The sequence below is a fragment of the Vanellus vanellus genome, assembly GCF_965231255.1.
Source record: "Vanellus vanellus genome assembly, chromosome: 1".
NCBI lineage: Eukaryota > Metazoa > Chordata > Aves > Charadriiformes > Charadriidae > Vanellus > Vanellus vanellus.
The window spans coordinates 70,666,848-70,694,070 of NC_138905.1; the positions used below are offsets into that span (position 1 = coordinate 70,666,848).

The window sequence follows — 27,223 nt, forward strand, 5'->3', positions numbered from 1 at the left end:
ATCTCATAAACTAGGGCAAATGCAACTTCACCTTTTAATAAAGAGCAGTATGAGTTTCAAAAGACACAGAACTGCCTGCAACCTTGTTTAGGCAGAGGAAGGGAACGTGGCAGCTGAGCCTGTATATTTAGTGAACATTGTGAACAGATATTAAATTAAGACTTTTAGGGGGAAAAAAAAAAGTTACTTATGTAACTCAACTCCATTTGCTAGACTTCCTCCTCCCTAGCCCCATTCCCCATTATTTATCAATTAAATATGCTAGGAGTAGTGAGCTGCTGACCACAGAATTGGGGAGGGGGTGGGATAATAGTTGTTATCCTGTTCCAAAAGCCATAATACTGGATACCAGAAAGAATGAGAGTCAGATGTAGATGATGCTGTTGAGTTGCCATTGGTAGAACAGAATGTACTGTACTATCCAGCTATGGTTGTTGCTGCGTCTAAAACCATATACTATGACTGAAATGTGGATGTCAGTCTGTAGTACTTGTGTGGTTTACAGGCTCCTCATTACGTCGCTAAACTGTGTGCAGTAGATTAAACTACCATTAAAATTCCCTCTCTTCAAACGGCGTATTTTGCTGTGCTAACGGTGGTTTCACGGAGAGTTGCATGTAAGTGAAGAGAGTTTTATCATTCAGGCAGTCAAAGGCTCCTGTTTGTTATTCCTTCTGTGGGCAAAATTCTTATTGATTTCATCTTTACAAAAAATGGATGAAAACCTGTATTGGTAGAAACTTTCGGTGACGGGGAGCTAGAAAGAAGTGCTGAAAACTGGGGAAGTTTATCCCAAACCCTTTTTTACAAATGAAATGGGGGAGGAGGGAAAGTTCTACATTTCCTGCAAGGCGACAATGAACAGTTCTGGTTTTCTCCAGATGGAGAACACGCTCTGAAGTGGTAAATTGTTCCATTAAGAAATAAGGGTAAAGGCCTTGCATCCTAGTACTGAGCTGTGAACTGTGTGTCCTGAGAGGGCTGGGGAGCAGGGCAAAATACTCTGTTTCTGGTGGAAGGCACAGGGGTTGAGGTTATCACTGTGAAACGTGTGCTGCTGCAACGTCAGTTGCTTTGCTGCTTGGCTTCTCTCCTCTGCATTAGCTAAATCGTGCTTAGCAACTCCTCTTTTGCTGTTAGGTGTACTTAACTTCAAATTAGTGGTGTTTCAGTACTATCTGGAGTAACAGATTAGAAACCAGCACCAAAGATTTAAACTGAATGTGAACTCGAAACTAGTTTAAGCTGTTCTTTTCTTGAACTGCAACTCAGTCCAAATCATTACCTTAAAAAGTCTCTTTTTAATTCAAATCTTAACTTGATTTGAAGGAGCCAAACCAAAGCTGAGCTGAAAAATATCCATTAGTTGAACTTCATGATCAGAACTGTACTGCTAAGTCCCTTACACATACGCAGTGAAGAGAAAGGCCTCTGCTCTGAAATTCTTGCAGTCTTAATTAACATAGGGTGTGCATGGCTGATTGATAGTGAAGCAGCAGAACATACAGCCAGGCTATTGCAGATAACACAAACTACGGTCACAACTTGGCTAACTAACTGTGGAGTCATTAGCAAATGTGACCCAGGCACAATAATTGCACTGAAAGACAAGCTTTGTAGGGAGATCTGAAAAGAGACAAAGGAGGATCTCTGTCACCTACCTTTGCACCACAAGATGCAACTGCTTACCTAAGACCAGGAGATAAAAAGAAAGGATATAGTTCCTGGGGGGAGTTAAAGTGGGCTGTTGGTCAACCTGTTAGACCCATCTAATGGGACGCAGGCACTTTATCATGTGCAGGTGGTGGGGGTAGAGGCCCCTTCCCCCATTCCTATCACAGGTGTACCCTGCCCTGAAAAGACATGCCAGCAGTACCTGCGATCTGATATCATGGGGTATCTCAGCAAAGCCTCCCATGGATTTCAAAAGTATTTTCACAAACAAATTTATTTTTTTTTCCCTAGTTCAAAGCTGAAGGCAACCAAAGCAGTAAGAATATATGTTGACAAGTACTGGGAGTGATCAACCCTGTCTTTCTTTCTAGCTCTACATGTGATTCATACCCTTCCCTTCTTCTCTGTTCCCATTCTGTTTTGAATGACAAAAACACTCAGGACTCCCAGGACTGGGGTCAAAGCCCTCCACATGAGCCAGAGACTGCTTACTTTTACAAAGCTATCTTCATCTTTGTGAAGAGATATGGTGCTTTAGGTTCTTCTTTCTTCTAAATGAAGCATGTTCCGCGTAGTTCTCAACCCACCCCCAAAGACTGACAGTAGTGAAAAGATGTAAAAGTGGAAGAACAGACTAGGAAAAAGAATAATTTTTTTAAGCATCTCCTGTGTGATGAGTTGATGGCAAACCAAGCCCCATGATTCTGCCCTGGTTGGTTTCCCAGTGGCGCAGGATCATACCTGTGGTGCCTGACTCACGTGGGGGGCCTGGCATGGTCCTTCCCGGGGCTGTCTCAGGCAATCCTGTTTCCAGGATCTTGCTGCACAGGAGCCCCCAGGTGACCACGGAGATGCTGAGCAACTGGCATGCTCTATTTCAAGCCCAGCACCTCGCCTTGCAGGCACCCGGGTGTGGGCCTTTATGACAATGACTATTGGCCTTGTGATAAATATACCAAGGTTTTTTTTTTTCTTCCCTCCATTTAGTATTTAATGCTCAATTGTCAGCATCCAGGAAAGCGATGTTTAGACTGCATTGGAAACAGGTACCAATATGGCTAGCTGACGCAAGAGTGGTTTATTTTCCATTTTAATAGCTCCTTAAACAGGTCCCGCGTTTGTATACAGCTCCTTTGTTGGAATAAAAATCTTTGTCATAGGCTACCAGACAGCTATAAATAGCCGTCATGTGTATTTATGCCGAGGATAATCTCAGGAGAAGGTATTTTTAACTTTGCACATTGTTTAGAATAGGAAATTCTTTTAATGCCCACATTTTCCATTCCCGGTGCCATTAGCTTTTCCCCACCTCCTCTTACGATTTGTCCCTTGCTCTTTCTTTCCCCCTCTCATTTCCTTTAAGGTTCAAGGTTACAGCCAATCTGCTCCAGAGGCAGACTTGAGTTTATTATTTTTTTTTAAGGAAAATGCTAACTTTGGCCTTTTGCGACTGTGTGGGAATTCAGTTCATTTCATGGAGCTATCAGAATGTAAACAAGATATCTCACTAGGCTGTCACCGCAAATTGGGTAATGAATGACCACTTTATTTCTCTTGCACATGGAACTAATGCGCTTGTTAGAATAACAGTGGCCAATCTATTTTATACTCCCACAGAAAGTATTCCACTTTTTTGGCAAGTTTGTGAGAACTGCTACTTGTAACAATATTCAAGTTAATGCTGGACAAAAAAAAAAAAAAAAAAACCAAAAAAAAAACCCAACAAAAAAACCCAGTATTATGCTGAACCATACTTGTAACTTAAAAATATGCTCCACAGCAAAGCCCATTCCCACACAAGTCAATAAATAATTGCAACCTAGAAAATGGTCAAATATTGTATGAACTTGAGAGAAAGTGCTTTGTAGACCATGGGCCAAATTCAAAGCAGGTATAAGCTGACACAGATTAAAGTGTAGCCTTTGAGAGAAGTTCACAGTTGACCTGTGAACAGCTGTGCAGTCTAGTCAGGCCTGTTTTTTTTTTTTTTTTAATCTTAATAGAGACTAAAGCATGCAGAGCTTACAGTTAATGGGAATTAGGTAGCTTCTAGGCAGCGGAAGCCTAGATGTTCAGTATGAAGTTTTAGCTAATTATTTGACAGCTAAAATTAGCTGAGATATGTCCCATCCAGAGAGCCAGATTTTAAAAGGCATTTCAATATCTTGTGAGATCGTCTTTGAAATCTCTGTTGATCTCTAATGGGGCTCTGCAGAAGCTGATCTGTGTATGCTCTGGAAAATGTCACCCTAGCTCCCTGCTGCTGCCAGCAGCTCCAGAGCATCCTTTTAGCCCCTATGAGAGGGGATGGTGTTTTTGGAGGTGAAGGATGGAGGTTTCAAGCCTCACTTTCTTTGCAGAGTTGAAAAGAACAGGATTTGTGAGCTGTAACCCACCTCTGCCCTGTTTGTAAAACAGTGCTGTTGACTTTGTGGGAATTGTGTTTGTGTTTTTGACAGCTTATGTTACTGTTAATTTGGCTATTATATTTGTGTTTGCCACATAAATAAGTAGGCAGATGTGTACGCATACCCTGCAGTTTTGAAATGGGGCTCTGTCTGAGACAAGGGCGGGTGACCACACAGCCCACTCTCTGTACTAATGATAAGACAGAAGAAATTGGGAGGACAGGAAAACTCATGCAAACCCTTTTCAGTGCAGACTGCACCTTGATTTGACCTGCCGAGTGAGGAATGTAATGTTCACAAAGATCAGGGTTTCATTTCCCATCTGTAATGTTATTTGCCCGAAGATCACAGATTATTAAACATTACTGCTAAATAGAATATTTGACCTTCAAGACTACGTAAATGTTAGGGAAACATGCTTGCTGCTTGGTGACTGGAGAGAGGCTGAGTGCTCAGCTGTGCCTCGCTGGAGAAACCGGTGTATGTCAAGTAGGCAGGCAAAAGGGCTGGGGTCTTCTGCCCAAAGGCAGCTGACAACCTGCCCCAGGTAGATCTTTGTAGTCTTGGAAGGTCTTTGCTGAAAACCATCAACAGTCCACCTGGGGAGGAGCTCTGGGGAGTACAGTAATGAGTATGCTGTAAGCTCAGCTACTCTGAGGGGGGGACACTCCTGCCCTGGGTGGGCAAAACCCAGGGCAAGCAGCAGCAACTAGATGAATGCAGGACTTGGTGTCATGCCTTACTCCAGAGTCAGTACTGGCCATGCTATTCCAGAAGGGAGGCCAGAAACCACTGGATGTCAGCGGGAAGAAAGGTGGTGGAACACAGCCACATTGACGTCTCATGTCCCGGGCCAAAGAGGCAGGGTGCGTCATGGATGGAAGTTTGCCGCCTGTGCCACAGCCTTGACGGAGAGGCAGGTTTGCTGAGTTAGCTTGCAAGGGTGCCAGGTGTAATATGTCCACTGAAACCTGGCTGGAGACCACCAAGTTTCTCACATTCTTGCTTTATGGGATTTAGTAAAATTATTTCTTTCGCAGTTACCTTGCCTTTCTTATCTGATAAAACCATGCCTTTATTCAGTTGTAGTATTTTTCTCCTTCCTCTGTTGTCTAGAATGTGACTAGATCAAATTTCTCCCTTCTGTCATGAACATTAGTAGCTTCATTTTTTTTTCTTGAAGTTTTTTTTCAACAATAAAATCTCTCCCAGACTGCAGTTACATAATATTCAAGGTCACAGTAATCATAACAGAATCCATCTCACTTAGTAGGACTGCGCTCATGGAAATTAAAATGCCCCAGCAGGATTTTTTGCAGGATTTTGCTACTACTCACATAATTTGTGAGACTTGATCCATGAAAGATGACGCCATTTTTAGGCCCATTGCATTGAGCTGTGCGTATCTTAAATTTTTCAGTTGTGAGGTAGAAGTAAAAGGCGTTTAGGCTGTTTACTCAGAGCATAAGGCAAGAGATTATATTGTACCTGCAGAATTTCTTTGATACTGTTGTTCTGCACATAGTCTCAGGTGCTTTGAATCCAAAGTGGCATGAAATTAAAGATGAACATATCTACAGGGGTTACAGGGTCCTCTCAGAAATGTTTTGTGCTTTCATTCCTTGTATTCCCTCTATTTCCTCCCCACTGTCTTCTCAGCACCAAGCCCTCCATCTCTAGTTGACAATCATCCTCTCAGGAATTATTCATGTCAGAGGAAAAGCTTTAATGTGCCTTTGGTGGCTTCACTGTGGGTGGAGGAATGGCAATCTAGGGGAAAGCTGACCAGCTGTAAAACTCATGGTGTGTTCTTCATTTGTATTTTTCTGTATCTGATATTCTTTGTCCTCTATCCAGGATGGCTGGGAATGTATTTTGCCTTTGAAAATTGTGAGGCTATGCATGACTATTTGCAGAGAATGTCAGGACAAGAAATTTGGTGCAGTTTCACTGAAAGCACAACGTTTTGCTAAAGGGACCTCCTACTCAAGTGAGACATGGTCCTCTGTTGGGAAAATTGAACTAAGTCCTCAGTATTGAAAAGTCCTCAGTATTGAAAAGTCCTCAGTATTGAAAAGTCCTCAGTATTGAAAAGTCCTCAGTATTGAAAAGTCCATAGTAAACAAAGAGCTATGTCCACTCATGTGCTGCTTATGGGCTCCCCTCCATGAAGTAAACACAGGACGTGATTGCCTGGGGACAGCGTCACCAGTGAAGCTGCACAAAGATTGAATTTAGCTTGATCTTTCTCAGGGATGGTCTTGCATAGCTGCCTTCTAAAGGTGACCTCAGAAGATGTGTAGAAGCTCACAAAATATAGCCACTACTTGATCAACCTTTTGTTTAGAGTCTCCAAGAGTAATTAAACCTGGTAATGGTTGATATAACGCTTGTGGGGTAAGAATTTGGGCTACAGATATTCTTCTGTGCCCAGTCTGTATGGGGAAGGGGAAGAAGAAGTCCTTTACTTGGCTAGTGTTATCTTTTTAGGATGAGCTGTAAGTTTGTGTGGTGTCCCTGCAATCCTTTGTGTTCCCACTGCCAAGATGGCAGTGGTCCCTTCAGCAGTCTTGAAGTCTGTTAGAAAGCTTCCACTGGTGTTGCTAAACCAGATTGAGCCTTTTACTCTTGTAAAAATACCAGCACTTTAATAGCAGAAGTAGAATTGTGCATCTTTGGATTGCAGTGTGTCGTGAAATATTGATACTGTTACCCCATTTTCCCTGGGTAGGGATGCCTTCAAAATTTTTGTGGTGGCTTCTAATCCACCTATGCGGGCTACAGCGCTTGGACATGTACAGTCATTGCTGTCAGCAGGATTTAAGGAAGTTTTGAAGAGCTTTGCTGTGTTGTGTCCTTAATGGTTTTGAAGTGCTCCCTTGCATTTCTGCAGGAAATCTGCACAAGATTAGAGTTAAGTTTTAATCTGTTGGGCCTGATGTGATCACAAGAGGCACTATTTAATACCACTGATGAAAGTATGCAGGCCATATGATTTCTGGTACTGCACAGGTGTGCTACAAGAGGTGTAAGGCGTGGGGAAGTCTTCTTCCCCATCATACAGCAAGGTGACAGCACACTATGTAGTGGATGGAAATTGCTAGAGAATAGAAACACTGCCAGAACAAAATAAATTTTGTAGACTGGTCTGTGTTGAAGGGATGCCTGGCTATGCCATCCTAATGCATTGGTGAGACATAGGAAATTTCTTAAAATTCTGGGTTAAATTCTGAAAATACAGTCCTGGTGGCTACATTTGTTTATAATGTTCTGTGTAATTTGATGGTAATCTAAAAATTATTCTAAAAACGTGTTTGACATCAGTAAAAATGCTTGGTTTTATTCTCCCTTCAAAACTTATGGGTAGCTTAACTTCAAAATTAAATGCAGGATCTTGTAAATATGGACAAAGGTAAAGGCACAGTAGTGTATCACAGTAACACACTCAAGACTGTGCCAGCAGTGGTTAATTTTGAAGGAAGCATTAATTTCCTTTTCCTGTTTTTCAAGAATTTTTATGTGTAGGAGAAATGCCTCTGCTGCATAAACATTTTTTAAAATAATGGATTTAAAGGGCACGAATGAGAGCCTGAATCCAAATGTTTTGCTAGTACTTAAAGAATCTTTGTTTAACTCTTGCTTCCTATTTTTTTTTTCATGCTATAGTGTGGCTGGAGCCAAGATCAGTATAGGGCAGATGTAGGCAACAACCAACGATGTAATAATAATATCTGTCTGTCCACCATAACCTGTTCTGTCTGTCCGGCTAGTGCTTTAGCCATAAAAAGAGCAAAAGCAGCAAGAGGAAGGATGATTTTCTGTTTCTGCTGCAGATACAAGAAAGCAAATGAACACAACCAGCAATTTGAGATCCCAGGTTTGGGTATGCTGAGAATATTTACTCTGGGTACATTTGTCATTCCGCTTCAGGGGGAATAGAGACACCAGGTGATGTTTGTTTCTAAGATTACCATTTGGAGGTAGCAATCATGTGTGCTGGGCACGTGGACTGCATCTGGTTGCCGGGATAAATAGTTGGAGGAGCACAGCTGGTCTAAACTGATGCTAAAATAGACCCACAGACAAGAGTTGAGGTACCTGATTACCGCAAGGTGATTTGACACCACTGGGTGTGGAATATAGACCAAACTGGAGTAACTTTCTCCACTGTTGTTCTTCACCATCAGTAAAACTTTCCTAAAACAGACCGAGAGAAATTGCTGCATTTGCTGGAACAAAGGGAAGTTACAGAATTAATAAAATCCTTTGTGTGCTCTTGCAGACCAGCTGTTGGGAAGGTGATAAAATCTATCTCCCAAAACAGAAGAACATGATCCACCTGGGACTGCCTCAGCCATACGATTGCTGGCGGCATTTAAGCTGATGCGCATATTTGTGGGTGATGAGGACATCCCTCTGCTTTCTTCTGCTGCAGCTGGCAGCGTTGCTCTTCCTGCCACGAATGCAAAGAGCCGGAAAAACCCAGCTGCTATTCTTAGGTCTCAGTCTGAGTCTGCAGAGTGGGTAGTGGACTCTAAACATGAGATCTGGGACTGATTGGGACAAAATGTGTGTACGTGTAGGTATCCTAACTTTTTAGTGCTGTGAATTTGTTCAGCTGGTAAATAGTCCAAACAAATATTGTGTGCTAAGTTGTGAGTTGTATCAGTTGTTTTCTTTTTACCTGCGCTAACTATGTGGTTCTTAACGGGGGCTGTTGTCAGATACAGTAGTGCACACATGTAGAAATAAGGCATGGCATGTGAGTGATTACCACCACTTTGTGGAGAGGTGGATCAGAAATACCATTATCCAGTCTACCTTTTAGGGAAGAGCCACACGATGTGGAAGGGGATGGCTAGTAATTTGTTTTGATTTGCTCAAGCAGTGTCTCTTTTCGGATCTGTATTTGTGAGTAAGCCATTGACAAATGAAGAAAGGTAAAGCAGGATATAGAGAAATGAGATGTTTAACCTCATTTTAAATGATGGACCTTTTCTGAATTTATACGATAAGTCTGAGCCTCTTATGAGAAAGCAGATGGAGTGACTCTTAACATAAGGTAGCAAAGATTATGCTTATTGTTTAGATTTTGGTCCTGTCTCCCTTAATCCTGCTTCAGTGGTAAAATTCCTACAACTGAGGACACTTAAATAAGTAATGATTAAGTGACCTCTTCATCACATGCAGTTCCCTGAGTCCTCTGCTTGGCTGTGACCATATGCGGCCAAGATTTTGGGGTTTAGACACATTCAAAAGATGGGAACAAATCAGTTTTTTTTCCATGCAGAGTTCCTAGTTTCCCTACTAGAAGTTTAATTATATTGTTAAAGAATTAAATAGGCTTTCCCCGTTTGGTTTCAAGGTTTGTCTGCCACTGTTTAGAGTGCATTATTTTCTGATCCCAGTGTTGTCTAAAAGTATATAGGAAAAAAACTGTTGCTTTGGGGTAACTTCTGTGAAAGAACTGCCCTAAATGACACTGCCATAGAAAGACAATGGATGGAGGAACTATGTCTGCAGCTGTGACTTTCCCTTATTACTGATTCTTCCAAGCCATCGTGTTGCATACATCTGAGTTCATCAGGTAACAAAGGACTGTAATGCATAGGGCCAAGACTGCAGAATTAAGGATGCTCTGGCAATCTGATTTTGGCATGTTGAAGGTATATTCTTACCGTAACAGGTTTTTGTGCTTTGATCTATGCTTGATTTTTGTAGACAGGCAAGTACAATGACATATGCCACATTGACACAAAATAATATGGATTGTATGTGCAGGGGCTACTATTATAAGCATGGGTTGTGTATATGTACATGAAAAGAACTTGTTATAACCTTAGCTGGCCACGCTGTACAATTATTTCAAGTGTAAATTGCACTTGAGCTGTGTGTTTCACCTCTGGATAAAAGCTACACTTCTTTATTCCGTATTAGCAGGCTTGAAATTACTAGCCTGTGCTTGTTTTGGTTTTGGTCGTTTTGTTGGGCAGGGATTGAATATTTTTTATAACTTTTAGAATTTTTGCCTGTAGAAATTTTTGGATAGAAAACCTTTTTGTAAGGTTCTAACCCCTACTTTTGAAACAGCGTTTCACTTCTAAATGAGGTAAGTGCTTTTGGAGAATTTCACACAAGTAATTATGCTATTATATATTAAAGATAATAAGAGAGAAAGCTGGAAGTAACTTGTTGGAAGTGGTGTAGGTAGAGCATGCTGTAGGTTGAAGTAAACCACAACGCTCTCTCTAGGCCCTTCAGCTGCTGTTTACTTTTTTAAGTAATGTTTGGTAGTCCTTTCATTGTGATATTTTGGCACATCACACGGAAGGGGACCACAATAATTACTACGTAATTTAGCAGGTTTAGGTTATAAACTGTAGCTTCTAAGGTGATGGAGTAGAAAAAAGTAGTCCTTTGGCCCTCTCTTCACTGGTGCAGGGAACTCCTGAGAACAAGGGAAGAGCTCACTGCCTGTTTGCCGCCGAACATATGTCTGGGACATCGCCTGGTCTTTACATAGACCATACAAGATCGGGCAAGGCTCTGTACGCCCACTCCGTTAACAGTGCTTTTAAGGAAGGATCGTGAAGCATCTGGCCCTCAGCTAGAAAGTCAGAACGCAGGAAATGCCTTTGCACATAGCATTTGCCAACTGTGGTTTCTGGTATGTTGGTGGGTGGGTTCTGAACGTGGCCATCTTGATAAGAAAATGCCTAAAGCCAGACCCAGTTCATCAAAGGATCGTTTTCTTTATCTCTCTTTTCAATTAAATGTAGAGTTTTCAAAAACAAAAGCCACCGTACTCCTCTCAGAACCACATTTAACCTCTTAAGCCTTGTCATGTGCATCAGGAGTAGCCAGGTCACAGTTAAGGATCAGGTTTATCTTCCCAGTTAAATCGATTTCCCTTGACTTTCTCCAAAGAATTTTGTATCCCCTTGAAATTTTTTATCAAAGATTAGAATTTTTTTTTCTGGGAAGATTTTAGAGGAAAAAAATAGCAATAAAGCTTATAATGTTTCACAAAGTGTCCCTATTTTGATTTTGTAAATTATAAAAATGTAAATATAAAAATATTCTCCTGTCTGGGAATTATTATGATTCATATTTTTTCTCCTAAGGAAGAATGGAGAAAGAAAACATCCCATAAGTTGGCTAGGTTATTTGAGAGGTATATTGTCTAGGTTTTGTTTTTTGAGGAGTACGTTTTTAAAACAATTTGGGATTCAAATAGAAGGGAGTGGACAAAGTTTGGTTTTGGAAAGGGATTGTGTTTAAGAGGAATGCATGTTTAAATAATACTAATAGGAATAAAATACCGGTGAAGGATCGCACTATGCTTGTTTCTTTTCAGTACAGTTTCTTACACTCCCAAAATGTGTGCTATCTACTATTCTTTGGGTTCAGAACTGGTCTCCGCCAGCTGTTTTTGTATAAGATTCCAAGCATTGCAAATATTCATTTAAATCCCATCAAGTGATGCAGAAAGTCTTTGTCCATGACGGTGTTTAGAGAGGCAGGACCTGCTGTTAGTCCCTTCCCTGTTGCCGAGGGGTGGCATCTCCACTGGGGCTTGCTTGAGGCCCGTGGAGCCACAGAGTAGCGTGAAGTCCACGCAGCCAGAAGTGTTTCTCCCAGCTGTGTATTTCCCATCTGCTTTAGTTGCATAAATGCCCAAGCTCCCACCGTGTGGGGTCAGGGTGCTGTTCTCCTGCCCCACAGGCTGCACACACTGCTGCCTGGCCCTTGTAAGTGTGGACATGTGGGCAAGGAGGAAGGGAGTAGGTTGTCCTGTGGGCAGCAGCATCCCCTTGGGATTGCCACCTCAGTTGCAGTGTTGCCCTCGGACAGGCTGCCCAATCTGGCTGTGAGGAAGGACCTTGCTCACCTGCTATGAATCCCATACTGTCACTACACTAGAGGTGAACCCATTAAGCACCACCCAAGATCTGTTTGGCTTTGATTACTCAGTGTACTTTACACAAGTATCAGTGTCCTTGGTGGTTTTAATGAGCATATCAGAAGTATGCATCTTGGCTCCCTTTCCCCTTTCTAAACACGTTGGGAAAGCCCAAAGATCCTTGATTGGTTTCAGAACTCTTTGGAGGCTTTAGAAGCCCTTGGTGAGATAACATCTGGCTTATCAGAGCCTGAAACAGTCTTTTCAAGAGCTCCAACATTAAAAAAAGAGCTAAGTTTTATCACAGAACATCTCATCAATAGTTGGTTAGCTTACTTGTTGGCAGACTGCGACGAATTCAGTTTAATACTTCCATTCTGCTTTTAGGCTCTACCTTGGCATTTGGAGCTGATGGAATTTTTCTGCTTTTTACAGGGCTAAATCTTGAAGTGCTTGCTTAGTTTTAAGCTCAGAATTTCACAGCAGTTTCCGTGTAAATTACTGAATGCTGATGAAAAAGCTGCAAACCTTTTTTGAAAGAAAAAAAAAAAAAGGTTGTTCTCAAGTGTTTGAAACTCTGCCAAGTTTCTGAAAACGCTTCCGATTTCTCCGTTTCATGCTTTTCTGAAATGTTTACTGGAAACATGATTTTAATAGTTTTGAAGAGTTTTAGTGAATTAAAATGTCTAGTGACCATATTAGTGAGATGTTGCTAACTATTACAGTGAAAATGTTGAGATGTTGGTCAGAAACTCTGTAAGTGCAAAGATGGTGCTCTAAGAATGGGTTTGTCTCCAGTTGCCTGCACTTTGGAGTGATAGAAAATGCACACTTTCTGAATGTAAGTTGTTTAGACTGGAAGGGTAAGTTCCTGTTATAATGACTTATTTTAGGAGGAAGGTTGTAATACTGCATATGCATTAATCTCTCCAGAACCTCTAAATCCCCTAAGAGCTTGTGGAGGAGGAGTTCCTGGAATCCTTCCCATCCCATGAAGTTTATTCATAAAACTTGATGCTCTGAAGACTTCTCTCAGGGCACAAAACATCGTTATGAAACTATAGCCACAGCTCTAAAGCTCGGGCTGCAGCTTTTGGCAGATCTGGAGGGGAGGTTTGCCATTTAAAAATGAAAATTATTTTTCTTTGTAGCTGGTGGTCAATATTTCTCTATGCAAGTTGGACTGCTTCTTACACTTTTGATAGCTACATTATTTAAATCTCCTTGAAGACAAGTTTGTTAGCTGTTTTGGGGAAAAGGTTGCGTTTCTCTTAAGCCACTTATTGACAGTTAATGGGACACTTATTGACATCTTAATATGAAGAATTGAATGGAAAATGGAGACTATTGGGTAGTGGCAGACTGCAGAGGATGCAAGACCATCCCAGCTGCTGAGAGCTGTTAAGGGCTTCTTTTATGTTCAGTAGTGGCAAAGGGGATTTGCCTGTTCTTTGCATAGCCAAAGGCATCTTCTTCACCATCTTGTAGCATGCCAAAAAAATTTTACTGGCTAGTCCAAGTTTGGGGGATGTGTATTTTTGTACCCAAATCAAGTTCCAAAGAATGTGGTGCAGTGACATGGGATATCCAGGAGAATTTTACAGGGCTGTTGGTTCTTGTGAAAGTGGCACAGTAACTGGGTGTTAAAGACTGCGGGAAGGGAATAGTTGCATATCTATAATTTTTCCTTAAACACAGACGAACACTTACGTTTGCTTTCCCTGCCCTCAGATCTATGAGGCTTTTCTCACTCTGTAACCCAGCTGGCTGGCAAACCGCATGAATGCTTAACCTAGGCACATGGTTAAAGTCCTCATGCAAGCTACTGTGTTACGCCTGTAGAAAAGGTGGGAAATACATGCCACCTCATCCCTGCTCAGGTCTCCGAGGTTACTCTCATCATATGAGCCATCTCTCCAATCAGTGTTAAGAAATCTTTAGGGTGTTGTGTTGATGGGTGGGTTTTGAAGGAGGGATGTGACCTTGCTGTGACAGGGAAGCACGTCCAGCTTGCAGTCTTGCAGTTTGGGGTCTTCACCTGTCACCCACATGGTGCTGCTTCATCCCTCAGTTGCTGGCTGCTGGGACTGCTAAGTCCATGAACAATGGTGAAGAGTTGAGACAGTCTCTGCCTTCAAACAGAGAGCACTGCAGAGATGTTTGTTTACAAATGCATTTCTTTCATGGATACTTTAATGTATAAGATGTTTAAAAATGAAAACCAAAACAGACCTAGAAAAATAACAAAACAACCCATGTTCAGTGTAAGGGGTTGCAACTGCCCCTCTTCTTCCTTCCCATGGGTCTGCCTCCCAAGCAGCTCATGGTTTTGTGCTGACCAGGGGGACCCAAGGCAGTGCATAGGTGCTGCAGGCTCGAGCAAGCTCAGCAGAAGATCAGAGCTGAGATGATTTCCTTACACACTGTTACCTGGCTGGTGAATGGTTCAGATGCTAAAGCATTTAGACCTTTGGTCCAAGGCTTTCCGTCCACAGTGCCTGCTGCTGGCCATGCTGGGCTGTGCTCAGGAGGTGCTGAGCTGGGGTGGTTGCTTGTAACAGTACATGCGCTTGCCTCCACCCAGGGAATCTGGGTAGTGTGGATGAGGTCTGGAGCCTCCAGCACATTGGACTGTCCTTTTGCAGACAGGTCAAGCCCCTTAATGTGGGTTTGAGGGTGTACAGTGTAGATGGGAAGAAATAACGGACTTAATAGTTTGCTCAGACCTGTCCTGTCCTGATAGTGTAAGGTGTGACCTGAGAGCCATTTTCCAGGAGAAGCTAGGAAGTAGATACACAATGCCTTACAGAATCACAGAATGGTCAGGGTTGGAAGGGACCTCTGGAGATCATCTAGTCCAACTCCTCTGCCAGAGCAGGGTCACCTACAGCAGGTTGCACAGGGTGGTGTCCAGGTGGGTTTTGAATGTCTCCAGAGTGGGAGACTCCACAACCCCTCTGGGCAGCCTGTTCCAGTGCTCTGCCACCCTCAAAGTAAAGAAGTCCCTCCTCATGTTTAGATGGAACTTCTTATGTTCAAGTTTGTGCTGTTCACATGCCATTGATACTAAATTACAATAGATTTCAGGAACGTCCATGCAGAAATAAGTATTAGCACTTGGGTATGCCGAAAAATAACAAATAAAAAATATACTTGTGTCTTTTATTACACTGGAGTAATTTAAGTCCCCAGATCGTTATGTCCTGATGCACATGCTGTGATGTGAATACTGAACATTTATGGTGATTTCATTTTAACTCCTTGATACCCTTTTATGTGTATTACACTAAAGAATTATTTTTATTTTTTTTTAAAAGGCCCTGCAGTGCAGACAGTGGTGCCTGTATGTGGCAGAGCCCCAGCTGCCTGCCTGCAGGGGGCAGAGAGGAATTTTGCTGTGCCGGGAGAGCTTTGCTCAATGGACCAGGTGCAGTGTGGTTTGCCTTTTTGCTTTTCCTATTGCTTTCCTCTAAAACATTAGGCTGGGGGCAAGAATCCAGCCTTGACGGAGTGCTGTCCTGATCTGATATGACAGGCCTTGTGGAAGTGTTCAGCCTTGACTCTTTGTTGCTTTCAAGAGGGAAATCCCATTAGATAAAAACTTTACCAGTAAGACTGGAAGATTTTGTGTTTAGATTTCCTGAAGACCTGAAGAAAGAAACCTTTTCGGTTTGGGTATTGTTGTTTTGTTTTGTTTTGTTTTGGTCTCCGTTAAAAAAGGAGAACTGTTGGAAAAATAGATGTTGGACGTATCCTGTTTCTTGAATAGTCCACAAAGTGTTACACTTCTAACGCTGCTTAATTTCCTATTCAGTTCCTCCCTGGAAGAAGTTGGAAGGGCTTGCTGCACAGGGAGAATAAGTTTCATGGGTTGCTAGGTCATCTTGGAAAGTGAAAATGAATTGGGACAGGAGTGCTAAGAAGATTTACCAGACAGCAGGAGTTGTGAGTGAGTCTAAAAGTTAGGACAGAGATTAGTGTGCTGAAGAAACCTCTTTTGTGAACCACAGAAGTGAAGGGATAAAGGGGATGGTTCAGATCCACTCCTTGCCAGTTTGCTAAAGTGGATTTGAATGAAATTGAATGTATAACTAGCCCCTAATTTCCAAAGCATTTTTGTGTGGGTTTAGCAGTCTGATTCCTGTCAAACCCAATGACTGTCATATTGACGCAAATACCAGGCAATATTTAGAAAATTTGGGAAAGGTATTTTGCCAAGCAAGGAAAAAAAAAACCTCTCTTTTAACATGCATTCCTATAGGAATCAGAAATACAGAAGAAGTGGGAAAAACATACCGACGCGTTGACCATTCTAACAAAAATCATACTGTACTGGTCTTTTTTTGGAATGTTTTTTGAAGTTTTCCACTGGCTGGAGGCTTTTGAAGGAAAGAAAAGAAAAGACTCATCTTCTGTCTTCAATTAACTTTGCTAATGATTAACAGAGCAGTGCAGTATGTGTGGTGCGTTTTAATTAAATCAGAGGAGACATGATTTGGACAAGATTTTAGTTTCACTTTGAAAGTTATTAAATAAACTGACACTGTTTGCTCTCCGAAAGTTCCTGGGAGCATCCGGTTAGTTGGTAATCCCTGTGCAGCTAGTGAAATAAAGCCTCTTCCAAAACACCTAAGGGCCGTTACCAGCTATGAAAAAAATGAGCAGTCCAGTCAGACTGATCATTAACCTGCATGAGGCAGGGTCCCGGTCTGAGGCTCCAATTTCATATTTTTAAGCTAAGTTCAGGGGTAAGAAATACCCAAACCGAGTATTTCTAGTCGAGTTTTGCATTCTGAATACCTCCGAGCTGTTCAAGTGGCATAAGCTGTTGAACAGTCTCTGCCTTCGGTGGAATTCGGATGGCTTTTGCTAGCTGAGTTTATTGCGTTGTTTGTCAAGTTGACATCCCGACCAGGGCTTGGATGTTGTTCACCAGTAAAATTCAGAGTATCACAAGATAGGAGCTTTTGGTACAGGAACGTCTCCATAAATTGGCCCAGCAGGAAATGCTCTTCTCTTTCCAGAGCTGCGTGCATGTGTGCCTGTGCACACATTTATATAAACTCTTCCAGCAGGGAAGAATCAAGCCTGAAGCCTGGACTTGGACCACGGCTTCAGACTGAAGTGAAACAGTGGATGCTCTCGCTGGTATGTGGTGGCACACAAGGGTGAATAGATCCCATGCTTGACACTTCATGAGTTTACTGTTGTTTACTGGAGTGTCTGTTCAGGAGTTTTGGTTTAGGCTTCCACCCACGCCTGCCCAGCAGTAAAATCAAGGCATAACCTGTTTTGGCTATAGATGCATCTATCCTCTGTGTTTGTATCACATCTACCACATTGTGGCTCTTTCTGGATTTTTTGGGGATAAGTTTAATATGAATAGCAATGTTCGGAGCATGACTGTTAATATATTAAAAATAAAATTAATAATTTTATATAAAACCTGTTGTTGAAAGTGGTGTTGAAATTAACTATTGCCAGAAACAGTTGGGGCAGAGAGAACTTGCATCTACAGTAATGGCAGTTTATTCAGCTTTCTGTTTTGTGGACTCTGCAAGTATTATCCTACATGGCTGTATGCAGGAGTCCTACAAGTCCAAAGACAGGTTTCTGGGCTTTGAGTACTATCCCTCTCACTGCTAAAGCTGAAATTTATTAATAGCAGTTATTGCTCCAAGCAAGCTACAGCTCAGGTAAAACGAGAGACAGCATATTTTAAAATTTGCCAGACAAAAGCATAGATTGCTTTTTATTGCTGTGAGAATTGGCATGTGTCCCTGAAATACATAAAGACCGGGTGCAGGAGTGAATGGGGAAACAGTGGCCTTTCCCTCTGCTGCTGCTGATGGCTGGAGGGAAATGGGCTCCTGCTCAGAGCTGGAGGGGACCCGAGTTTGTTCCTCGCTAGTGATAGTGCTGGGGCGTAGGGAAAGGAGGTAAATATACCCTTTGTGAATGCTTCCCTCACATAGTTTTCTCCATTTCAGTTGTTCAAATGACCAGAAGGTAGCTACATCATGGCTGTTATATGGAGACTATTGTTTGGATCTTAGTGTTTATTTGAAAGCAGTGAAAACATGACGTAAAATAAAAGCTATGCTTTGGTGGAAATAGTCTATCACACCCGTGAAATATTATGCTTCTTTATTTTGGGATTGTGCATTGCCCCATAAGTAACTGATAGAGAATGCAAACATCAGCAAATCTGTTTTTCTAATCAAGTTTCAATTTACAGTGGCAGTTCTCCTTGGAATATCATTTTAGCACTTGTCTTGGAGTTTGTTTTGTTTACTGCTACAGGCATACATGCAGTCAGTAACTTTTCCATGTGAGAAGCAGAGTAATATTAATACCTCAAGAACTGAGGACAGTCAGAGAAAATTAAATTCTCTTCCCTGCAGAGGACCAAACTCCTGCCTGCGCTACCCAAGGCCAGCCTGTCCCAGCAAAGCAGACATCAGATAGGATTGAGTGCTGCATGGGCTCTATATGGATCTTCAGTATCTGGAAATACATTATTGCAAATGTTTACAATTTCAGGCTTCAGGCTTTTGTGTTAAGATGTACAGGGTTGTCTTCCCAGTCCTGCAGAACTTGTCTATGCAAATAATTCTATCGTCTGCTAAGGCATTAGCTACATGATAATGTGTCCATGTGAGCATGAAAACTCTGTCCGTGTGTGGCTCCATGATTTGCACATGCATATGTCGAAACCCAAACCTAAATATTCCAATCTGAGTATGTATTTTAATTCATATATCCACTTACCTGGTTGGTAAGTGTTACTCACAGTTTTCACTGAACACATTAAAATATTGGCACCACTGCTGTTTATAGGTGTCCAGGTAGATAAAACCACAGATTACAGTTAAAAACTGAGGGGAGGAATAGATGTCTTAGCTATAGGATGGCTTCTTGATACTGAACCCTGTAAGACCACGGAAGACTTACCACTGGGAAATGGCAGAATATCCATTACTTGAGATATTTAAAACTGGACTGCAAAAAAAAATACATAGTAAGAGATAGTTCAGCGTTATTTGTTGATGAAGTTCATAGCCTTGTTTTTATGAGTACTCAAGAGATCTACTCCAAGACCTTATATATGAGTTGTCAGACTTTACCTACTACATATGATTTATTATGCCAAGTGTTGTTCATCTGTGAAATGAAGTCCCTGCTCACATGCCAGTGCCCTACAGTGAAATCTCATAGGAGGGTGAATGCAGGTCCTTTTTGCCCTGTGAGATAAGTCCACAGAGTTCCCTGCAATGAACTTTATTGGGGCATTTCAGAACAGACCTTACAAAAACCAAGAGTTTGTCTGCTCTGTGAGAATATGAAAGAGACTGTGGCATCTTTCATTTTCCCAGGGAGGGAACAGTTAAAAATATTCTTCAAACAAGGAGCAGATGTTAATGTCATTAGAATGGATTTTCATAAAAAACAGAGTTCTGTTTCTCCCGCAAAATGCCAGTAGCTTTGCAAAGGTCTCTCTACAAGTCTGCCTACTTATTTCAGACTAGTGGCACAGAAGAGAGGCGGTGCAGCGTTGTGGTGAGCTATTTACTGTCTCTGAAAAGAATCAGATACATTTCTGTAAGTTATTTGCCTGCCCATTTTAAAACTGCCTCAACTTGGAAAAGGGCTAAACAAAGAGCTAAAGAAACACGAAGGTATTTGAATAACAGGACAAGAACAATGAGCAGCACAGCAAATCCTCTGTTGACAAAGAGATACAGAAAGGAACAGGCTACATCTGAAAAGGCATGGTCTGGATGGTGTGTGTGCCTCTGTCAGGTTCTGAATTCACTGTAATCTCAAAAGAAAAAGGATTCATGGGCTACTGTGATCAGTTCACTGAAAACTCAGCCTCACATGCAGGAATGGTTAAAGTAAAAATAACAAACAAAATATTAAGTGGCTCTCTGGATGACCTCTGGACATTCCTATTGTTAGTATGAGTAGACATTGGAACCTCCCAGTAATAATTTCCTTTTGGAAAGCTTTCACGTCTCCTTCCTCCTCCTCAGTTTGCTAGTTTTAAAGTTGAGAAGCTGGGAAAGGCCCTGTAGTTCCTTTCATTGTTATAATAGATGAGCCTACACTCTTATAGAGCCATTTCACTGGAGTTTATTGGCGTGGATGACACCTCTCAAGTGCCCTAGTTTAGTTAGTGTTTGTTTACTTAGGTTTTTTCTCTTTCTAGTGTCTTTCTTAGGGGTCTCTATGTCCTAGAGCCAAGTAATAATCTCTGAAGCATCAGAACATACAAGGAAAGCAGGTTGAGACGTGCATCTCCTGCCCCCTTCATTTTTCATGCTTTAGATGCCCACGTGAATTTTTGACATTATCTAGGGGAAGGTGATTTGCCTTTTGCTGCTCCATATGCTAGATCTTCACCTCAGGGCCACAGTGTACTGAGAGTATCCCTCTCAGTTAAGTTACTGAAGAAAGTAATCAACAAACATTTGGCTTTGAAATAATAAAGGGATTATTAAGTACAAGGATCTATAACTGACTCAGATCCTCCTCCCACTTCTTTTTAAAGGGGTTGCAAGCATGGCAAAATCTTGGCTGTGTCAGCCTCTTTCAGGGGAACCAGTTCTGCATCACTGTAAAATTACGGAGCTGCTGGGTCCGCACCCAACTTGAATGTGAATGCTTGGCATGGCACCGTTGGCCTTGTCGGAGCCCTCCTTTGTGTTGCAAACTGAATCACAAAATGTCCCTGTAGCTCTTGTTAAACCAGCGATGTTCCTCAGCTGAACGGGCCTTATGACTCAAATGATGGGCATAGCTCTGAGGACAGCTGAAGGTGAAGCCTCCTGAGCACTCGCCACTGCAACAGTATGCTGCTCATGAGGGTTAGCTGAGGTCCGCTTGGCAGTGTGCTCGTTGCCTGTACACAGTGGGTTAACATGTCTGTGACCAGAATCGCACATTTGATCTTGCAGCTTTGCAAGTGTGGCAAATCATGGTTGCAGCAATTTCTGGAGGGGGGGGGGGGATCAACATTAGTGCTGTCAAATTAAAAATTAATATGTGGGACACCAACCTGCAGAGTGTTTCAAGCAGTTGCTGACAAGGATGCCTCTCATGGATTAACACTAGAAGACAATTGGGCAGAGAGACTTGATACTGTTTGGAAGTGGGATTTCAGCTCTTCATTTGCAGGCAAAGATGGCACATGAGTTGAGGATAGACTTGCATGCCCAGCGTTGCTTATTGCTCAATCAGCAGGCAAATGACATCTGCTCTCAGTAGAGCTGTAGAGGTATGGGGATGAAGATGCAATTTGGTATTAGAAGTCTTGCTCCAAGTAAAAAATAGGCTGACAATGTGAATCATTGTGTTTCATCTAGAGTGAAGTGCTCCTCCAGGCTTATGTAATTCAAAACATTGTTTGGAAAAGCAAAACAAAACAAAACAAAACAACAAAAAAAAGAAATTGGGATTCTTCTGACTGTCCTAGTCTAAGGAGTACATTTTAAATGGTTCTGGGGTCTACTACAAGTACAAGAGTCTTCCCCTGTTCCTAATGACCCAAGAAATAGGTCAGATTTGCCATCTAGAGCCAGAATCTGCATGACAATAGGGGCAGATTTTTGAAAAATCTGGAACTATTCTTTGAAGATGTAGAGTGTAATGTTTTCGAGGATAGGCAATTTGCTTTTATTTTTATCATGCGTGGAAACAGTTTTGTTTGTGAATACTGCAGTAACCTAAGTATTCCAGGATGGATTGAAAAGGGTGTAGAACTCACTCAACGAAAAAAAAAAAGTTTCTGTCACACGCTAGTTAAATACAGACCTGTATTAGAAATCTGTGGGGCTGCCTTGGAACCCAGTTTATAGTTTCATGAACATCAACTCTTGCATCTGGCATCTGATTAAAATGTGTATTTTGGCAGAACAGTGATACAATCTCTGTTTAACTAATGCTCTTCCAGAGGGAAGAATTCTGCTTCTGTAATTCCCCAGTAGTAGAAATGCCTTTTCCAGGAAGAGTAAAAATGGCTCCCTTCTCACCAGCACTTTTTAAGGATTCTACTCATTCACACTGCCTTACATGCCCTCTTTTGCTTGCGGTCAGAGTAAAAGAAATGGAGATGGCCTGCCTACTGTATCCTCATCTCATTTGCAGATCTCTCTGCAATCACAGAAGCGGAACCCATGTTTTTCTCCCTTTGCAATCAGCACTATTGGCCTTTCCTTGCTCCAGACCAGGATTCCAGTATATTTTGTACACTAAAATGTCGGGTTTTTGCATGTACTTTAGAACAAGGGGCTGGGTCTGCAGAAGGTGTACATGAAGAAGTAGCAACTTCTTGGGGTATTGCAGATCTGTTTCTGAGTGCTCAAAAACCCCTGAGCTTGTACATTCTTGCATGGGAATCATTCACTTACCTATAAAGCACAGAATCGTTACCTTTTCACAAAAATCTACCTCCTCAAAACTGTAGAGGGAGTTTATGGGAGGAAAAAAAACGTAATTATTGACTGCAGGATTTGAGCAGAATGCAAATGAGTATCAGTGCCCTAAGGAAATTGCAGCTGTTGGTTTCTTGCAAGCTCTGAGAATAAAACTGTCAAGGTTGATGCCTCCTTGGACATCCAGCATCCTCCACGGCTTCAGGCAGAGAGAATTGCCTCAGTCCTCACTCCAAGGTAAGAGTGCCACCTACTGAACCACTCCTTCCCATAGAAGGGCGAGTTCACAGTAGAGATTTCCCTTTGGAGTACTAATCCATCCACACCCACCCTTGTAATTTATGAGGTTTAACAAGATCAGAGCCTGGGGTGGAATAGCTGCAGGACTGCACCGTAAGCTGTTTCAGTTTACTCACATATGCGGGTTTAAAGTGGTATGAGAGCCAGGCATGTGAAATCATGGTAACCCATGGTGCCTCCATTTAAATCACTTTTTTTTTTTTTTTTTTTTTTTGCATTTCTATTTCCTGCCTCATTCACTGGATTAGAAGGAAGAACATTGAGGAGAGTCTGTTAGGTTGGATTTAGCTCCAGCCCTGTTTTTAATCCCTTTGCTCAACACAAGATGGTCTTACCTTGACTGCAGTTGAGCTTGCAGCTACTTCCCACCTCCCTGGCTTTGTTCCTGTTTGGCAATCACCCTCCAGTCTTTTGAGCGATCTGATCCAGCTTGACCTTTCACAAGTTAGACTGGATGCAAGTGCCTGCAAAATGCTTAGGCAGTGATTTATGATCAAAAGGGAGGACTGTTTCCTGGACGATTGTTTTATATTTGGGTCCTCTCCCCTCATCATCTCTCGGCAGGCTGGAATGTGACTTTCCTACAAGCAAATACTTGTGAAGGCACCTCTGTGCAGTGCTCAGGCTGCTCGGTGCTCAGACAAACTTGCTAAACAGAAGCGGTTCTTGTTGGAAGCTGAATGGGAAGCAAGCATTTGTCAGTCAAGCTGAGCAGCTGAGAAATCTGCAGGAATTTCTGCAACTGGGGGCCCAGACATAGCAAAGAGGATCTATTAGAGAGAATACAGTAAAAAAAAAAGAATAATCATATGATTACAGAGCAGGGAGGGGAGGAGGATACAACATAGATAATGAGCTTGACAATAGGCAAATAGAGAGTGTCATTACGGGAGCTACGAGACCGACCAAATGGTTAACCTGTGGGGTGGAAAGAGCATCCAATGAGTCTCGCATGCCTAAAAGGATAATGGCATTTTTATTATCTCATTCCACGCCCTGATCATCTGTCCATTTGCTCCCTGGAGCTGGCAGCAGTTTGCACTGATTCATACGCTGCAGACATGATCAGCAGATCATACTGCAGGCAGAACTTGTCAAGCCTTTCCAAGTGAGTTGCCGATTTATTATGATATCTATATGGATTTAGCCTTTTGGTGTTGTGTGGGAAGTGCTGGTTGGTGGCGATGGGAAAGGGGAACAGAATAGTCTAACAAGTTGAGAAGCTGGTTCAACTGGGGAATAAGCATTGGATGCAGACCGTGTTCTTTTGCTCCTCTTTTTGCTGTGTTGTGCTCTATTGTCTAAAGAAAAAGTCTTTGCATTTATGCATTTCTCTTACTGGAATTGCAGAATTTAAATTGCTTTGTCCAGTGCCAGAAGAATATGTTGGAAAGACTGGTTGCTAATTGGAGTTCTGTTGATGTAAAGTTTGCAGAGGTTTTATAGTTTGTGTGAAAGCTTTTGGATAACTCAGATTGCTTAATTCACTGAGTAAATAAAGTCCTCGTGGCACGTTCATCCCTGAACGTGAGAGGGAAGCAAGGGAATAAAATCAATTAACGTGTAATATCGCCAAGGAAATGATCTGCTTTATTTGGGTCCTGTGTTGTCGTTTTTGTTTGTCTGCTTTACATGTTGGGGGGTGGGAAACAGGACACTACTATGTTTCTAAAATACTGTGATTTATATCAGGGCTTTGTTTAAAATTTGGGAGAGGTTTTGAAAAGCAACTGGGATTTCTGGGTGCCTGTAGTTGGAGTTTCCAGCACGAAATACTGTGCTCTTGGAGGGAGAGGGAGCTTAGGGATTTCTGAAGCTCAGCCCCTCCAAGAAGTCCCTTCCAGGAATCTGAAATCCTTCATCGTGATTTCAGAAATTGGGCAATAAATACTAATTTATCTAAGACTGTGTCAAATGGGTTTGTTTTGTGTTGGTCCATGGTGGAATACAGCCACAAGCTGCTGCAACCAGCCCTCCCGTACTGCTGTACGGGAATGGGCAGCGGCCGTGGCGGAGCAGCAGTTTCTCTGCAACCAGCATGAGAGGAAAGTGGGTATAACTGGTGGAAACCTTGACTCTTGATACCTACTGTGGGGAGCTGGCCCCGAGTGCAGTGACCCAAGCTGAAGCCTCTGAGGTGACCTTTTCACCCTTTCCCTGGTCTGCACTGGGGCAGGTTTAGCTGGATGTCAGGTTCTGTCTGTTTTGCTTAAAAAAAACCCCAACTAGAAATCATTAGATATCCTTGCTGAGAGAGATTGTCCTTCACTCCCCTTTGGGCGAGAGGGAACCAGCAGTGTGCTAACTTTATGCCCGGTGTATCTCTGAAGCGTTGGGCAAGTGCTGGGAGGAATGCCTGACCTTGCTTATGCTGTAGCACCCACAATTATATTATGTGAAGTGAGTTCACTGAAGTCAGTGAAATTATACGTGAGAGAAAACAATTCAATGCCTTTCTCTTGAAGTATGGGTAGTTACTATACTGTTGGTTTCCCATGTCTTGGGAGATTTGTATCCTGTAGCAGCTTCTAAACAAGAACAGACACACCTTGACAACCAGACATGGGTTTTCTTTTGTCGAGACTCACAGTAGCATATTTGGGGAAGAAAAGCAAAGCTCTCTTTGGCGAGGACTCTTAAGAGAAATCAAATGTGTGGCCAAAATTTGGAAACTGATTTATTCCCTTTTAACAAACATCTCTGTGACCTCAGGCCAAAAGTGGGGAAGACACCTTTAGCATTACCCACAAAGGCTTCTTCAAAGCATTGCTCAGTGAAATACATGATGAAATACTGCTCTTCCCAGGCTGAGGCATAACGTAATCATTCCAAGCGCTCATGTCTTCTCAGGAGATTGCAATGGAAAAGGAGTATTACAATCCTTATAAGTTAACTCTCTGGAGACTCTCCAGGGAAAGGGAGGTGGCTGTTATTGCACCATTTTGAATAAGGTACCATGTGATTTTTAACTTCTTGCAAATGTCCTCTAATGGCCTCTTTATATGATCGTTTCAGCTGCATTGTTTAAAGATACTCTCTATGGTCTCAGTGTACTTGTAGTGTTTGTAGAAAATTTTGTAATTGCTAAATAGCTGAACATAATCCTGTTAGCATTTGATACACTAGAAATTAAAAGCAGAAGCTCTCATCGTAGCCAAGAAATCATTCTGGTTGGCCTGAAAATATAAAGTCTGCTTAGTAAATGTATGGGGATTGAATTGGCTCACTTTGCTGGACACTAAAATAAGTGTTTACTGTGCAAGTTTCTAAGAAAAGCAGTCTTCCTTGCCAACAGGTAGAATGTTTTCTTCCAGCAAATTATAATTTTTGCTCAAACGTCACAGATTATTCATGGGCAGTATGGTTGTTGGAAGTTCACTCTTTCACAGCATTTTCTGATTAGTTCTTCATATTGTAGCTTATCTTTTCTGTTTCTTGGCTGGCTGTTCAAGACAGATAATTGGCTAGTTTTGTTAAGGGTGGAAGAGGACACTTTTCCACAGAAAGCAGCAGTGTTGGTGACACTATGTTATCTCATTAATTCTGCTGCAAAAATCGATGCCGTTAATTTTCACTTGAAGCCATCTCTTTTCTTCCTTCCAGTCTTTTCTGTTGGCTATGCTTTTCCTTCCTGTTCTCCAGTGGGCACTGGCCTGAATCCTTGATTTCTAAAAGCCTTTTCACATTACTGAGGTAAAATAAGGTGGACGTAATGTAACTAAAGACCAGATGCACAAAGATGTTAGCCTGTGGTGAGCCTATTTGTCTCCATTTTGAAGGCTAAGAATATCAGTCAGTCTCTGAATGGGGCTCTTGCCCAACAGTGACAAGTGTACCATGGGCCAAGTAATAGGCAGTCTTCTTACAATGTCCTGTCTGTTTGTGAGCTGCACTGTTTATATCCAAGTCGCACTTCAGTGCCTGGTATCTGGGAATGAAGTCGAAAACACCTGGGATGGTAGATGAGTGCTTTTGATGCAAATATATTTATCTGTGGGTAGGTCCACATATTTATGTTAAACACTGTGGTAATAATACTCGGTGTACACAGAGCATTCTCGATGTGTTAGTTGTTGCCACCAGAACGAAATACATGTGCTTTGGTGTCTGGTTTGCACATCAACAGGGACAGTGGCTATTGAAGACTGAATGTCTAGTTCAAGATTTCGTAGCTGGACTTAGCAACTTTCCTCATAGTGGGTCAGAAGAAATTTACTGGAAAAGCTGAAACGCTTTTGGTTGAAATTATCCTTAGCAGAAGAAACATTATGGCAGAGAAAGGACAGGTCTATAAGGAAACACCTCTGAGATTTCACAGCCTTCTTGCCTCAGTGAAAGATGTTTTGTTTCATCCAGCACAAGCAAGGCATTGCATGTTGGGAGCACAAAGCTGGATCAATTTGTGTGGAGTTTTGGGAATCCACCTGAGTCTGAAGTCATGTAACTTCTGAGAATCAAATTTCTAAGATTTTGTCAGAGAACAAGTGACTCTGGAGAGTGTC

General features: G+C 42.0%; 1 protein-coding gene across 11 annotated transcripts in view; it reads left to right on the forward strand.

Moving 5' to 3' along the window:
- CALD1 (caldesmon 1) overlaps positions 1-27,223 on the forward strand; it is a 270,067-nt gene that overhangs the window by 189,894 nt on the left and 52,950 nt on the right. Inside the window, exon 1 of one of the 11 annotated variants that reach the window (XM_082498629.1) lies at positions 23,594-23,829. The exons of the other annotated variants lie outside the window; for them this stretch is intronic. Coding sequence (XP_082354755.1) covers positions 23,783-23,829 — 47 coding nt within the window. The 5' untranslated portion in view covers positions 23,594-23,782. Of the gene's footprint in view, positions 1-23,593; positions 23,830-27,223 lie in introns of those variants that run through there. 11 annotated transcript variants of the gene reach the window in all.